Genomic DNA, 17,501 nt, shown 5'->3' with positions numbered 1-17,501 from the left:
CTCAGTCCATCCTGTGCACCACTTAATAAGTGAGGGATCCCATCTGGGAGGACGTTCCACCCCAGTCAATTGAAACTAATTGTTGGTAATTAGTATAAACTTTTAATATTTTTTCTTCAAATATATTTAATTCATTTTCTCAAAACCATGTAAATTGAATGAGGTTAAAAAAAAACATAAAAGCACAATTTTATACATATGCTAGTACATGTATTCCGTAAAATCGCTTTTTTTCGTTAGAGTCAAATTTTTGTGGCTTGACGAAAATTTACTGGTTCGTGTGAAATTATAATTGATTTCGTGGGTGCATGGTGAACTGTTGCGTAATGAAAAAAGTACTTAAATAGCATTGAAATATAATCTAAGGTAAATATAATCGTGAAACAAATAAAGTAGACATTTATTCCCAAACCTACTCGGACATATTAAAAAATATTTTGGCAATTTTACGGCAATATTTTTTTTCTTTTTTCTTAATTGTTATACACAAACATTTACAAAACTTGGAGAATGGAAGCCTACTTAATAAAAGAGTCGATCCTTACATCACGGGTTAGAATCCACTGTATGTTAGCTGTTATCTGTTTATCCGCAAAAACTTTAATCTTGTCCATAACTTTTGACTGGGTGGTACTATGGCTTTCATATTTCACAGATGTATTCCGTGTGACAACACTTTTCTTTGGGTACCACCAACTGACCTCTTGATCTTAGAGTTTGGCCCACTTAAAAAACTTTTGCCGCAACTTTTGAACAGTTGATGCTGCGGCTTTCATACTTCAAATGTATATTTATTGTAAAAAGACCTTTCATTTTGTTTACATGTAGGTATACTTGACCTTGACCCTTGATTTTGACCCACTTTGTAAGAACTTTAGCCGTGGCCATAACTTATGAACAGTTAGTACTAGGGCTTTCACATTTCACTTTTGTATTCCTTGTGAAAAAGACCTCCTCTTGATACCAACAATTCTGACCTTGGAGATAACTAGCATTTAAGAAACTTCAACATTTGCCATAAGCTGCCATGTGGGGGCATCAGTATTTCACAAGTGCATCTTATTCTCACAAATTATAACACTATGCAAATCACTGATTTAATTTATGCAGAATATTTTAAGCAAAATGAGAAAATCTTATATAAAAATTGTAGGATTTATCCAGACAAATGGGGTATTCTATACTCAATATTTTGTGAAAGATGATTTAAAAGCTGGCACTTTCCTTAACAAAATCTTATATCCAAATACTATGCACATCTCGGATATAAGCACAATGGATCTCCAATAAATACTTCCTACCCTGAAAACTGTAGGAGGATTTATCCTGGCAAATAATGTACTGTACCCTTCTGGCAGCTGCAGGCACTTACAACACCATTACAGTGACCAAATTTTACCTTATAAATACTGAAAACCAAGTTAAAAATAATGAGAACTACATATGAATTTCTTTGTGTTTTATTTATCTTTTGTAGTGACAAGACACATTAGCTCTGCATTTAACTGATGTCAGGAAAAAGCAAAGCTAGATCATTCATGTACAATAGCCATATTACAGACAAAAGTTACAGTAAGTACAAAGAACATAAGATCCGCCATAGAACCGGGGCTTCTGTATGAATGGTCAGATGTAAAGTTGTACGAAACAAGCCTAGTTAATGAGGTTATCTTAATTAACCGTTCTGTAAAATATAGTTACCACAGTTCAAGAGAGTCAATAATTACTTGTTCAATGTAATCATTTCAGTTATAAACTTGTTCAAACAATTCCAGCATTCTATTTCACCAAAACCACACAAAATAAAAAGAAATGAGTTAAGGCCCTTGTTAGTTTCTGTCGAAATGTGAACCACCACAAGGGACCTAGAGGTGTGCTCTGATTGGCCCATCACCCCTGACTGGTCTACTTATAATGTGTCAAAGCAATCCTGGCAGAGTTATCTCTCTTTACTTGCAGTCATTATTATCAAATCATGTTTATGAGAATTGGGATTAAAAATTTTCATTAGGACAAGATTATAGATAGGCTGAGGAAAGGGATTATTTCCTGTGGAAAATGGGATATAGAATAAAGTCTGTCTAGAGTATAATCTTCTGAAATCTGTAACTACTGTCAGATAAGACCACTCTGCTTAGCTGAGACACATTATAAACCCCAATAAGCTTATTACAAATAATGGGATAATGAAATTAAATAAATCATAACGAAATAAGGGATCCTAATAACTAAGCTGATGTCGGGTGAACATGAGATAAAGCCTTAAGAGGAGACCTAGGTAGCCTAGATCTGCCTCTTGTTACTTGTTCATCTCTCACTGGTACATCTCACTAGCGATAGGTAAAATGAACTGAAAGGACAAAATGCTGGAATTGCTTTATGGAAAAATTTTGACAATTTTTTTCATTGAATTTATGATGACTTTTTCCCCAGAATTACAAGAATTGGTCGGGGAAAAATTTGAATTTAGTTAACACATATGAACTTACAAGAATCGACAGCTGAACTTTTACGTAAGACATTACACATAGTGTCATTTTCCAAGTATGGAAGGTAATATTTCATTAAATTTGACAAAAAATCTATGTCCTGAGGTTTATAACTGGCAGGCTCCCAAGGTACATAGGGAGGTCATTACAAGTTTTTGTAACAGTAATTTGTATACTGTATTGAATACAAGACTAGATACGGATATTTCTTATAATAAATACTGTCAGTATAGTTTAAAATATCTCTACATGTATTAAGATACATATATTACCAATATAATGAGATGATATCACAATTTCACCCCTACTACATACATTTGCTTTCTCTGTTCTTATATACCACCTATGACAGTTTGTTATACAGATGAGCACTTGGTAAGATACAGAAAGAGGTCAACAAATGTACACCAGTTTTACCATTGTTCCTTATGTTCAACACAGGAAAAATAAATCAATATAAATTAAAAAAATTATAGTAAAAAAGGTCATAAAAAGTAACTGATGCACTTAGTAACAGTAACATTAAAAATACTATAAATATGCACTATTCAAATGCAAGCAAATACTCAATGAATGTGGGGAGAAAAAAATCACAAAATCTGTAAACCCATACCGCACCTATTGTCATCCATATATCACATGACAGTCATGTGACTATGAATGATCTATAAATAAATACAGTGAATCTATACATATGGATGGCTGGGGATCACAATGGGGATCAATGGGAATCCTCAAATCTTGTTACTATTTTTATCAATTTCTCTGCCTTTTTAGCATTATTAACAAATGGAAACTTTTAATGAGATTCCAACCTCAAAATTAATTACATATCATTTGTTACATTATTGGTATCTCAAAATTTCATTATCATCATACATCATATGCTCAAGAACTGATATCCTAATTCATGTAATACTCTTTCAATGTTGAGACTAAAATGAAACAATCGTAATTGTACACACATCCTTCTACCCTAGCATGAGATGGATCAGACAAATTCTATGGTGTACGGGGAATCCCCCTGCACCATTCTCCAGATGTTCCCCTCCTCAGACTCACTGTCCTCATCCCCCTCGCCTATCCCATGATCCTCCAGTGTCGACCGGACCCGATCAATACTGGACACCATGGCCTTCTCCAGCTGCTGCCAGAGCACGTCCCTCTGAGTGGGGGGCGGTGATTTCTGAGGGTTACCCCCTGATGACGTCACATGATGACTTAAGATGACTGAGGATGAGCTGCTCCCCATGGGGGGCCTCTCCTCTATCCCATTATGATGATTGGTGGAATCATCTGTCCCCATGGTCACCCCATTTGTTAACACTGCAGGCTCAGGACAAGTAGTCTGCAAGGCAATGCCGAACAAATACAGTTATAATTCATCATATTCAATGTTTTCTTTTCAGTGCTTTAATTCATCATTGCTAAGGTATCAAAAAGTTTCTTTTTACTGATCATAATTGCAAAACCAATCAGATTTTTTTGACACATTCTAGGTTGATATTGAAAGTCAACTAATTATTAACTTTAATAATCTCCTTCACTGTTTTGATTAATTCTAATTAGATTGATTAATCTTCCCTGTCATTTACCTGTGACTTCTTGTCGTCTGGTTGCATTGTCTTGGAAGGCGATGATTGGTTTTGGTATGATGTCGTCTCCAGCGTCCCGGTTATCTAAGCCCTCTACAGTATTCAAATTCAGCAAGTCCTCCGTATTAGCTAAGGCTTTGTTCCTATTGTTTAAGTCTATAACCTCCTCAAACTCTGAGTCTGGTTGCACCTGCTGACTCTGAGAGGCACTGAGAGAACTGTCAACTGTCACTGGAGTTCCCAAAGAGTCATCTCTTGTCATGCTAATACTGAAAAGGAAATGGAGCTAATAGAATTCAAACAATCAGAAAGATCCCTAGCTTTATTGTGTAAACATCAATTGTTTGAAATTAGAAATAATAAATCCTGACTTATTTCAGAGATCCATCAGAAATCAATCCTATGAAAAAAATTTATATATCAGCATTCAAAAGCTCTTCATTGAAAAAATATGAATTAGTTCATAATTGTCCTTTTTACACATCAACCTCCACATGAAATATCTTCCATCTGCTTATCAGTATCAGTCTTATGAAATCTGCCTAACTGACATGAGAGAGACCTACAACTCTCCACCATAAACAAACAAAGTGATTTTAAACTCCATACCTGTCTACATTGTAAACACCGTCACTCTCACCTGTGTACAACAGGTTAACGAGAAATCCACTGACAATACAGATAAATCAATACAGATCCACATGTATAAACCTGTTCCTTGAAATTAATATCACGTGTCATTTCAAATTTCAGTCCAGTGAATAAAAAAAAATAAAATTCAATCTTGCCCCTTGAGGAAATATGACATAATATTAGCCATGCATTACCTGTTTGTCCCTGCGCCATTTTTAATATGATCCAGAATGTTATAACAAGAGATAATGGGGGCCTTTTCAAAGTGTGTGTTTGCTTTAAATGGTATGATGACTTTATTGACAAACACGGATTATCGGTCTGCTAGGCGTGAAGGACTCGGCAATCACTGAACGGTCAATCCATGATTGTTGTTTATCATAACCAGCGGTCAAGTGGGCAGTGGCGGTCAGGTGTGAAATCTTAAGATACACACTGTCACAAGATAGCACAAATCTCTTACTGGAATGTGTATTACGGAACTATAGGAAGTGTATATGCATGTTAACAAAAGAAGACTGAGAAAACTGGTTTAATATTCAGATATATAAACATCAGACTGATCAAAGTAATAAATTTTTGTGTAGACATCTACATGTATTAATGCATATCCCTTTGTCCTTAACAGTTAAAATATTGCCCATGAAATGTATACTTTTATTCCATTTTAGAAAATGAATATACAAATCACTATTATGTGCATTTTTGGGTGCTTATACATGTAATAATAACAATTCTTAACTTTCTTTCTTTTATTTAACAGGTCTAGAGTTAAAAGAGAATGACCAAGCCCTATGTCAAAGAGAATGCATTAACTGGCCAGTTCTGACAAATAACGAGTGATTTATCTTCCAAATATCCAAAAATATACATCAAGTATATAAAATAACAATAAAGGGAAAATGAAAGTCAATTGTTTTGTTTTACATTCCAAGTTCTGTCTCTATGAACTGATGACTTTTTTACTTAATCAGTGTTTCTTTTTTTTACATACGGAACATTTAAATAATTTGACCATTTTAAAATCTTTGTGATCCAGTTTGGAGACACTCCCTATATAATCTATTTCACTGACACTGCCCAATTAGTATCATCCAAGTGTAAACATCTACCTGTGTACATATATATACAATGACTTTAGAGGGCGATCCCCACAAGCTGAGAGGTGAATTTCAAGGTCCATCTACAATCTAGGGCGGTCTGACACAACTCTTTGTATTATAACAATACCGTATAACAGGAACTCCACAATATGAAATAGAGATCTCATTTAAATACATTCCTCAAATACCTACACAGCACACCTATCTTATGTAGATTTGGTCTTGATGGCTTTCCTGAACAATTACTGTGTAGAATACCATTAGCTGACATAGAATCACCAGCTCAAAAAATCAGCGGCCCTAAATCATGTATCAAGCTTTCCAATCTGCATTTTCCACATCAATGCTAAAAGTATTAGTTGCCTTTGTCAAAGAAAACTTTCCTTTAAATCTGGAAGGTTACTGTTGATTGACATGATTATATGTTATGTTTCTTACGTTCAGAAAAAATAGAGTAAATTCAGGATGAAATCCTACACCAGATAAAGCTTTTCAAGTGTTCATATTGCATGAAATTTTACAGCCTGGGTAATGTCTTCTTGAATTTGTCAAGGATTCTTATTCTAATTTTTTTTTATTTTGACAAATGCCTCACATTCCTATCAAAAAATTAACAGGTTTACAAGTACAGATGAATTCTGTATCTGGAAAACTGATACCTTGAATATCATGGATATGTCAAAGTGATTTTGAAGTCCAAACTACTTATTCTTTTAGTATGCTACCCTGATATTTGAAATCTAAACACAATTTAAGTTTTTTTTAGAACTAGGTCCCATCAAGGTTTGACTGTATTTTTTTCCCCAAATTTTGGTTTAAACAAGCATTCTGAAAGAATAGAAAAGCCTAACCTACCGATAGTCAACACAGTCTGCGATTTACAGGCCTAAATTGGAGCCTTTGAGGTTATACAGTATGATCTTCTAGGAGGCTATGAGTCCAAGTTGAAAAAAGGCCTTACATGGAGTCTATAAGGTTTTGGTTTATAGTGAACTTTACCTGGTCTATGATCCAGAATCTCTTTTAGTTAACAAGGTCTGGGTTTACAGGAGTCTTACCTGCAGTCTATATGGTTTTATTAACATTAAATGTTACCTGGAATCTAAATTTTGACTTTACGGTAAACTTCAACTGGAGTGTATGATCTGGTATTTACAGCAAACAGTATACAACAAGGTCTGGGTTTACAATAAGCCTTACCTTGGAGTCTCTGAGATCTGCTTTTTCCTTACCTTTTATAGGCAATGAGGGTTTAAGTTTACAGCAAGTTTTACATAGAGTCTTTTGGTTCCTGGCTAGGTTTACATCAAGTCTAACCTTAGGTCTATTTGGTCAAAGTTTACAACTTATCATAATCCTTACCTAGAGTCTATTAGTTCTTGATGTCCGTTCTGTACACTGCTATCCTCACTTCCTGGTATCACAGTCTCCACTTTACTGTCACTGGAGCTACTATTTTCCTCACTTTCTATACTATCACTTTTTTCAAGAGTTACATCCCCTTGTGAGGAACTCTTCACTGCCAGTTCACTATCACTTGTCTCCTCCGGAGTAGAATCTCCGTTTTCAGGTTTGGAGTCATTTCTCTCATGATCTGATCCATCAGATTTTTCACTATCTAATTTATCTAAATTTAACCTTCCTTTTTTCCCTAGCAAATTTTGTAAGAGTGGTGATTTGAATTTGGGTGTTTCACTGCCCCCATTTTGAGATTTGTTTTCCACTAGTTTCTGTAGAAGTGGAGATTTGAACTTGGATCCCGCGTTTTCCTGGGGTTTTCCCTCTCCGTTTGTGTCCTCTAAGTTGAACGACACTCCGTTTTCACTGGTCCTCTGATCGTCCAGTCGGTCAGAAGAAGCGGTCAGAGTTCCGAGGCGAGAGGCAGATAGAGAAGACGACATTACATCACTCTGAAGTCCGACAATAATAAACAGTTATATCATAGTGTATGACAAAAATACTGAACAGGGAATACAATGTTGTTAACACATATAATTATTAGGGATGTGCGATTTTATCGGTATACTGGTATATCACGATTTTTTGTTGCGTGATACGTATCGTGGTACGGAGACCTAAATACCGGTATTTAGGTACATATTATAAAGTCCAGAAATGATTCATTTATTTGTTCAATACCGGTATTTAGGTACATATTATAAAGTCATAAAAATTTCAAAAAGAAAATTTGTATCCAAAAATTGATTGTAAAAATATCATGATATTATCACAATATTTTGGGGAAAAATCGTTATATATTGCGATACGAAATTTTTAGCGATATCCATCCCTTATAATTATCTTGTTTTTAAATGGCATGCCAATGATCAGGTAAAAATGTAAAGGACCTACATTAATCAAATGCCAAAAAAATTGCTTCAATCTTTTTGGCCAGGGGAAGAAATTCTTTTGTTAATAGTTAATTGACTGTGGATTTTCCCAGTGAGAATAACTGAAGAAATACGGCCATCTTTTAGCAAAATATTTGCTTGTCCTCTCTCCTCACTCAGAATGATAAAATTTGGTAGTTAAGGGGAGATATTCCAAAATCACTAGTGGATATGATGTTAAAATAGTAATTGATGGGACAAGAAAACTTCTGAACAAATAAAAAAAATTGTTTCACAGAGGTTGAAAAAAGTTTTGAGTTTGGGTGTTTTTTATTCAGCTGATCGGAAGAGCACAAACAATTTTTTTTACAGAAGGCCTTGCATAACTAATCTTAAATAATGAACTCCATTGAATGATTAAATATTGCCTTTAGAAAGACCAAGCGTTTCAGCATGCATAATTTCAGAATTAGAATCCCTAATTAAATGGCAACATGACCTTATTGGAATATAAATTACCCTGAGATTTTCTGTGGATGCTGAAATGCCAGCAGAAGCGTTCAGTGGAGAATCCGATTTCACCCTCTTCATGATCATCTCCAGTCTCTGTAACAGTATAATCATACACAATTATCTGATGACACACTGTTATCCTGAACAATTTACATTCTGTAAGGATATTAAAGTGACTTATCAATGACATCTTACACCAGTAACCCAGAAATATCATCAGGTGCATGTAAACCAGAAATCTATTTTTTTCAAATGTTATCATGCAATTTCTCCATAGAGAGTATTTTCTGTCCCATTTTAATGGTTGCTGCTACCAATTAATCCATTTGTTTCTCGAATTTTCCCTAAAGAAATAACATTTTTGAGCCGGTTTTTGTTTGGACCTTGTTGATCTCTCCTAATTAATAAATTGATGTACGTCATCATCTACACTATTTTTCTAAGTTTTTTTATGTTTATGTGTCATTATCATATTTTTCTACCTTTTTCCTCTCCTGACGTTCCATCTCATCCCGTTTGGCTTTCTCCTGTCTCTCACGTTCCGCTTTCTCTGCCTCCTCTCGGGCTCGCTGGTCTGCTTCTTCTCTCTGTAATACAAATCATCACCATACAGTCACCCAACAATTTTATAACTTCTTGCTTTTTCTAAAACTCCTCTTGTGAGAAATATTACACAAAAGCAACTTGAGAAATCATGAGAATGCAATACAACAATTTTTATTTTTGACAGGCTAGGGTATTGACAGTACCTAAATATTTTAAAGAATACATTTTCATTCTTTTGTATGAAGATAAATCTGTATTGTATTAATTAACACCCCATTCCTACTCATCAGGTCTTCATAAGGGGACAAATCTGAGTAAACAACATACTGCTTTCTTTTCCTGCTCCAGTCTCTCTTGTTCCTCCTTCTTTCGGAGCTCCTCGGCCTCTATTGCCTTTCGGAGCCTCTCTTCCTCGGCCTGCCTGGCCTGGGCAGCCAGCTGTTGGGCCTCTTCCTCCATCTTCCTCTGTTCCTCTTCCTCACGTCTCTGTCTCTCCTCCTCCTCACGCCTGATAAAACACAGATTCAAAGGTTAATTACAACACTGTAAATCATGTTTCACAAAAATTTGTTTTAAACATATTTGCGTGAGACCATCTACTAGCAAAAATTTAGTTCTTATCTTTATTTGCATTAGTAAAGACAATACATACATATATATGTTTAAATAATAACAAAATTTTGAATAATTATAACTGTCTTATTAATACTGGCAAATGATAATCTTGCAAAAATAAGGGTCAGATTGCAAATATTTGATGATCGACTGTAACATGAAAAATACTTTCAGTTCCAGGGACATTTATCAAAGCAAAATGCAGATTTCAATCTTCAGAGCAGCAAGTCATAACATTTTATATTATTCCTTTTTTTTTGAAACATTTTGGGGACCTTTTTTTTAATTAATAAAACTTTTTTCCTCTTTGGAAAATGACTACAGGGTTCTTAATTCTATCAAGATGCAAACATAGACAAAACAAGGTTATTGGTAACAAGGCCTGTGATTGGTCAAACTATCAGCTGACAACTATATGACCTAACATCAAAGAGAATTCAATCAGCTACCCATCCAACCTGAGGCAGATTTTATATCTTTATCCACAGATTGAACTACAGTGACCTTGGTAGAAGGCTGGTGAACTTTTAACTGCTTATAAATGCATGAAATTATTTTCCACCTCATAAATTTGATTGGTCCAATTTCATTATTAATAAAACTGAGGACAGACACATGTGTTGGACACTAAAACTTGTTTTCCTATTTCAAATCTACATCTCTGGTTCATCTGATGTCAAGTATTGACCAACTCAAACCTATTAGTCAAAATCTGGATATATTAATAATAAATAACAAAATCCTGTGGCGGTCCAATCAAGGTTTCAATGCGAGAAATGAAATGCTCAATAAAAAAGATACTTCCATAAAATAAAGCACCATAAGGCTTCTCTACAAAGACCATGCTGGAAAAAAAAACTTTTTCTGTAGTTTACCTAAAGTTGACTACAATATTCTCTGTGGATAATTAAGATGAGTCAGGCAATATGCTTTAAGGAATATCTACTCAAATTGTCATTTCTTTTATCAGTAAAATTGAAAGAGGTTACCAGGGTATTAATTTACCCATATTTGTCTGTCAGTTTGATGGGTGATTATAAGATATTTTTATATTTTTTTTCATAACATTTTATATACATGAATCTTTTAGTCCTTAGACAAAGTAAAAAAATTATTTTTGGGACAAATCTACTTGTATCGGTAATATAATTATACATCAAAACTTCAAAAGAAATTCATCACAAAACAATATTAAACCTGACCTCAGCATTACCTTTAACCTCAAATGTTCCTTCATTTCCCCCATCGATTACTGTGAAATCACTAATTTTCATGGGGGTTTAATTTTCATTGTTTTTCAAAACATGGAGAAACCCCTGAATTTCTGACCACCATGAAATTTAAAATTTCAACTAACTATGACCACCACAAAATTTAGAATGTCATATACATGACTACTAAACATTCTCCAACAATAAAATTAAATCCCCACACACCAATATTTTTTCCTCCAAACCTTGAAAATTTGACCCCACGAAAAATATGTGATTTAGTGTATTATACTAGTACCCACCTTATCTCCTCCTGTCGCTGTCTCTCTAGCTCTGCCTCTCTCTCTGCCTTCTCTCTCGCCTGGCGTCGTTTCTCTGCCAGTTTGTTTTTGTACTCCTCTAGTTCCAGTTCCTTCTTACTTTTGGTGGCAGATGAGGGGGTCCCTGGTTTGGGGGATGCGGCTCTGGCAGACGGTGGTGGGGTTCCTGGCTTGGGAGATACAGTCCTGGTGGCCACCTTCTCTGGAGTGCCTGGAGCAGACGATGGTGTCCTGACCCCTGTAGGTTCTGGTGTACCTGGTTTGGATTCCGGTGTTCTGGCTCCAGCAGGTTCAGGTGTTCCCGGTTTAGGTTCTGGTGTTTTAGCAACAGAAGGTTCTGGTGTCTCTGGTTTGGGTTCAGTCGTCTCTGGTGTTTCCTCTGGCTCTGGAGTGGACACTTTTTCTGTGACTACTGATGAAGCTTCGACAGACTCTGAGGAAACAAGATCTTCAGTAATTTTGATGTCTTTCACATCTGCCTCTTGTTCTACCACATCTGGTTTCTCTATTTTTTCAGGAACATTTTCAGCAACTTCTACAAAAAATAAACAAAAACATGTGCTTATAATAATGACAGAATCTGCTTGGTCAAATCCCATTATATATTTCTATTTCTTATCTTTCTTTATGAAAACTTGATCTGGATCACTTGCTATCTGTCAGTGAGTTACTGCTTTATTCTCTCACAAAGAACAAAGCTGTTTTCATACCAGTAATACCTTTCTCCTCTTTGCTCTTGGATTCTGGTTTCTGATCCAGGAGGGCTTTCTCCTTCTCTGGGGTTGTTGCTACTGCTTTCTTGACCTTGACCTCTTTCTTGATTTCCTTTGACATAGATTTGGTAGGTGTCTTTGTTTCGGGCTGTTTTACTGGTGTCTGTTATAAACAAGTCAAGAATTCTCAGATTTTAACATGACTTTCCTTAACACTTACAGAATTCTACAGAAAATAAACATTTATCATTTTTAAAAAAGTCAAGAAAACTTAAGAAAATTAAGTGATATATGTACTATTAAAGAAAGCTGTGGGTTCACTTAAAAAATAGCGTTGCAGATAAAAACATAGGTAATCAGAGATTACAGAGCTCACCTCAACGAATGTTGTCTTTAAGTAAGGCAAAGTCACACAATTAACCAACAAAAAGTATACATTCCAAAAATGAAAAATTTAAGCAATTTTGATCTGATACTTTGAAATAGACCTACATAAAAAATTTAAACTAGTTCTTCTTCATGAAAATATAATGAAAATCCAGCATCTGAAGCAAATTTGAGAGTTTTCATCTCTTGATGCAGCATTTGTGCAAGTTTGGTTTATACAATGTTATATAAGCCTTATAGTTTCTGGAAATAGACCTGTCTATTATCTGAAAAATGTATGTCGAATTCAGCATCCGAAGCAAGTCCATTAGTGTGCATCCTTAGATGTATCATCCATACAAGTTTGCTCATTATAGGGCTCATAGTTTATTGGAAATGAAACATGCATCAAAAACTAACATTTTCACTCATCCACAAAAAGTAGGTCAGATTCAGAATCCGAAGCAAGCCTGGTAGTATGCATCCTTAGATGTATCATCTATGCAAGATTGGTCATTTAAGAACTCATACTTCCTTGGAAATGAAACCTGCACCAAAAACTTTTACCTGTTCACTCAACCGCAAAATGTAGGTCAGATTCAGCATCCGAAGCAAGCCTGGCAGTGTGCATCCTTAGATGTATCATCCATGCAAGTTTGGTCAACATAGGGCTTAAAGTTACTTGGAAATGAAACCTGCACCAAAAACATTAACCTGTTAGCTCAACTGGAAAATGTAGGTCAGATTCAGCATCCGTAGCAAGCCCGGTAGTATGCATCCTTAGATGTATCATCCATGCAAGTTTGGTCAACATAGGGCTTATAGTTACTTGGAAATGAAACCTGCACCAAAAACTTTAACCTGTTCACTCAACCGGAAAATGTAGGTCAGATTCAGCAACCGAAGCAAGCCCGGTAGTATGCATCCTTAGTTGTACCATCCATGCAAGTTTGGTCAACATAGGGCTTATAGTTAAAATAAACATTTAACCTGTTCATCAACTGGAAAATGTAAAAAAAAGCCCGGTAGTATGCATCCTTAGATGTATCATCCATGAAGTTTGGTCAACATAGGGCTTATAGTTACTTGGAAATGAAACCTACACCAAAAACTGCACCAAAAATGTTATAAAAACATTAACCTGGTCATTCCTTTGCTGAAATTGCAGCATCTGAAACTCTTTCTGGTACAATGAAACACACTAGAACCATATTCCATGCATGTCTAATCAATATAGGACTCAGAAGTAATTAAAAAGAAAACTGCTCCAAAAAACTTAACCTTAACCTGGGACGCCGACGCCGACACCGACACCGACGCCGAGGGTATCACATAAGCTCCCCCAACTTCGTTGAGGTGAGCTAAAAAACCACTTGTAAAAATGACAAATTAGGCAGAACTGTTTAACAAAATACAAAGGCAATTCTACATAATAATCATAAAGAATTCTAACTTTAAATATTCTGTTTATACATCTATCCTCCATATGAAAATATTAAATAATCATTTACATGTACTATTTATCATGAAAAAATTAAGCTTATGATTTCTTGAATAACGAGTGTACATGTATAAATAATAATATACATACAAGGGTTATCCCAGAAAATTGTAGTCTAATAGATATCATTACTTAATTTATTTGATTTGCATTAATAATTTACTATATCAACAATTTTTGTGAAACTTTTTGATGTTTTCTTGGACAACCCTCATATATACAAGTAATTTTTTTTCCAGGATACATTTCATCTGGCAGCTTTAAAAAGAAACAGTTTTGTTATATTATACATGTATAGCCTTTCTTGCTTAAATCATTACTTAACATTTAAATAAGGTATATCATGGTCATCTGAATAATAGGTGATAGTGTCTGAATAAAGATGGAGAATTGATAGCAATGTTCTACACCTGTCCAAAGAACCAAAAGTTAGCAAGAAACTCAGTCACAAAGAAAAATAACACTATTAAGTCATAAAACAATTCAATTGCAGAAAGTCATCTCCCATTATCACTGAATGCCATGCAGTAGTTAGGGAAGCATGCAACTCAAGGTTACCTTTCTGACCCTGGGGGGCGGGGCAGTTCTGACCCTAGGGGCAGGGGCAGTTGGCATTAGAGACCGCCTTACAACCTGTAATAGCATACTCAATAAAACGAGGTACTTAAAAGCTTTATATTTAGCAGAAGCATTGCCTTTTAATACCCTTTATGTTTCCAGAAATGCGCACACACAATTTGTTGCAAAACTTAAAGAATTTTACTGAATTATGGTAAAGACTGCAAATCATTGCAAAGTATTTATTTTCAGTTTTATTTGCTTTTTAGGGATATTCTGATATCTATAAATTTTATATTTAATGTTTATCTATTCCTATTATCTAGCAATCTGTTATATGGAATGGCCTGGAGTAGATCCACATCAAAGAGAATTTATAATTTTAATGTAAAGTAGACTTCTATAAAACATCCTTCAGGGAAGCATTACCAACATCTGCAATTTGATGATTTCAACATATGTGAGTTAATAGCGATTGATAAAAATCAATAAAATTTCCATGCAGCAACCCTTCATACTTAGGCAAAACAATCTTGTCTTGATCAGTTGATCTTTAGGACATGTACAGGGGTAAGACAAGGAGCACCGTGCACACACTAAGTCCCCCTCTATTTTACCTTCTTGTCCGAGGCCTTCTCCTGCTTGTTCTGTTCATCCTTCTCGTGTTTTGGAGTCTCTTTTTTCGCTGGTGTTTTCTCTTTCTTGCTGATGTCTTTAGACAGGTCCCTCCTGTGGATTTCTTTGGGGGTCTCCTTCTTGGGCGTGTCTTTGATGTTTTTCTGTGTGTCCACATCTTTCTTTGGGAACAGTCTAGGAGTGGGAGGTTTGGATCTCTCTGTAGGGAACAAAGGAAGTGTTCTCATTAATGCCATTGTATGAATGAAAGAGAAAGTGCACATAAGGAAATGCCTGCATACATGTTAAACCACAGACTCTAAAAAAAAAAAATTAATCAAAGCACTTTACAGAAGTGATTTTTGTGGTTTATATGATTAATCAGTTTATAAGTGGCAGCCCCTCTGGAGGAAGAGCTGTGATAGACAGAGTTAGGTTTATATTTGACCTTACAGGTACAGATGTCAGCTTTGTGCTGTCTGGGATGATTCACCGTAAAACATCAATCACTTTCTATTAACATCATAAACTTAAAACAGATCAAATGAAGAAACATGGAAGATTTTCATCTACTTTAAAATGAAATTCAAAAGAAATTCTATCAAAAGTATTGTTTATTATCCCCCCCCCCCTTTTTTGGATGAAAACCTGCTTCTGATTATTTCACATCAATAAAGTTGGAAATCTGTACACATCAACAACAAATCTAATATATAATACAAATTATATATATAGCTACATGTACTTCAATGCACAGTAGAGACCTAGCTGACATTATTTTGGTCTCTGCAAAACTTTAATAAAACCCCTTACCTCTCGGTCTTGAGATTCGATCTGTACTTTTGCTACGTGAGTCTGCCGTCTTCTTCACGTTAGGAGAGAAGTTAGGGGAGGATCCCGCGATACTGGCCGGGCGGGGCTTCCTGGGGGTGGTCTTCTCCCGTAACTTGACTGGTTCCCTGTGAAACAGGTTCATTGTGCTCCTGGGCCTCGTTGGAGGGGGTCCACTGGGTGCTAGAAAAGATCGTCCTTTCTCTGGGATTGTGTTGAGGGCTGTGTGTTTTCAATACCAAATGTGCCCAGATTTGGGGGTGGTCAAATTTTGATGTGTTAATATTTTTGATTGAGGACAAGTTTTGGGTGGATTGAGAAAGGTTTTGGAAAAAGAAAAAAAATAACACCATATTAGTCAAAATGCACACAAATTCAAATAAATTATTGTTAGTTGGATAATTTGAGCATTATTTTATCCGGCTAGCAGTTAGCATAGCCCACCACCACCTCTGGGTAAAATAAGCCAAAGAGCACAGAAGTTACAGTCCAGGCATCAGCTAATTTATACCTATCCTTATCCTAAAACAAGATTTTGCTGGCATAATTCAATACAATGTGATAAATTATAATGAATGAATCAGTTAATAGTGTTAGTTGATTTGCATGTTAACCTTCTATTGAATTAATAATGCTTAAAATTGAAATAGCGGATGCTAGTAACATTATCTATAATTAAGTACATGTATACATAAATTTTCCGAGTTGGTCACCAATAAGCAATGGTAAAATGAATACACTTTACAGCATCCAGTCTTTGAATATTTCTTTTCAAGAAACCCTATAAATAATGACTGCATCATTTAGTCTGCTTCTTTATTTATTATATTGTATTATTTTATATAAGTAAAAGAAACCATTAATACTGAACATTCCTGACATTGTTTTTGGTAGCAAGGTCACCACATTTGTGGCATTTGTGGTTCAATCAATGACCAACATTGGTAATGTAAATGGATCACTTTTTGTACACACGTAGAAATTACTTAACTCTACTGTTTCAGTTAACTAATGGGCATCAGCTTTTTTTAAACTTGTTTCATTAGCAGAGTAAATATTAGGGTTTTAAGGTAAACTGAAAATAGGACTCAACTGCTTTAATTTACACACCACAAACTTAAGTATCAAGGCAATTCAAATGTTGAGATGAATAAGAAAATGTCATTATCTACTTAGTGGAAAGTAGCAATAAATAGCTGATGCCTGGTGGCCTATGGTGGTTTATATAGATAGTTCATCTGAATCGAAAATTCTAATGGTGAAGGCCCTCTCCCAACATAAAAGCTGTGGAAATGAACAGATCACTTCCAAAGCCTTTAATTAATTAGAAAAGCTCAAGGGACAAAAGAAATATACAGCTCTCAACAATACATTAATCAACACATGCAACTAAGAGTTGGATTACACAAAAGATAACGAGGTTGCTTCTTTGCAAAAAAGCAAAGAACCCAGCTGGTTGTGAAGCCTAAACAGAATATCAAAAACTGAACTGATCTCTATAGAAACTGTTAGTTTGCATGCTTCATGCCATTCTCTGAGTACAAAAAATACAGACTGCAGCT

At 35.2% G+C, this 17,501-nt stretch overlaps 1 protein-coding gene across 1 annotated transcript in view; it reads right to left on the bottom strand.

Moving 5' to 3' along the window:
- Positions 1–1,444: 1,444 nt before the first annotated feature.
- LOC134234818 (titin homolog) overlaps positions 1,445–17,501 on the bottom strand; it is a 45,728-nt gene continuing 29,671 nt past the window's right edge. The window contains exons 17-26 of the mRNA XM_062716866.1: positions 15,922–16,122; positions 15,111–15,328; positions 12,075–12,231; positions 11,338–11,890; positions 9,537–9,717; positions 9,146–9,250; positions 8,670–8,756; positions 7,183–7,730; positions 4,085–4,353; positions 1,445–3,815 (exon numbers count right to left, since the gene is read on the bottom strand). Coding sequence (XP_062572850.1) covers positions 3,481–3,815; positions 4,085–4,353; positions 7,183–7,730; positions 8,670–8,756; positions 9,146–9,250; positions 9,537–9,717; positions 11,338–11,890; positions 12,075–12,231; positions 15,111–15,328; positions 15,922–16,122 — 2,654 coding nt within the window. The 3' untranslated portion in view covers positions 1,445–3,480. The remainder of the gene's footprint in view (positions 3,816–4,084; positions 4,354–7,182; positions 7,731–8,669; positions 8,757–9,145; positions 9,251–9,536; positions 9,718–11,337; positions 11,891–12,074; positions 12,232–15,110; positions 15,329–15,921; positions 16,123–17,501) is intronic.

The sequence above is a fragment of the Saccostrea cucullata genome, unplaced genomic scaffold (assembly GCF_032062105.1).
Source record: "Saccostrea cucullata isolate Sc308-1 unplaced genomic scaffold, CSIRO_AGI_Scuc_v1 ctg179, whole genome shotgun sequence".
NCBI classification, from domain to species: domain Eukaryota; kingdom Metazoa; phylum Mollusca; class Bivalvia; order Ostreida; family Ostreidae; genus Saccostrea; species Saccostrea cuccullata.
Note: the sequence above shows the minus strand (reverse complement) of the source record. Positions and strands in the feature narration are given on the sequence as shown.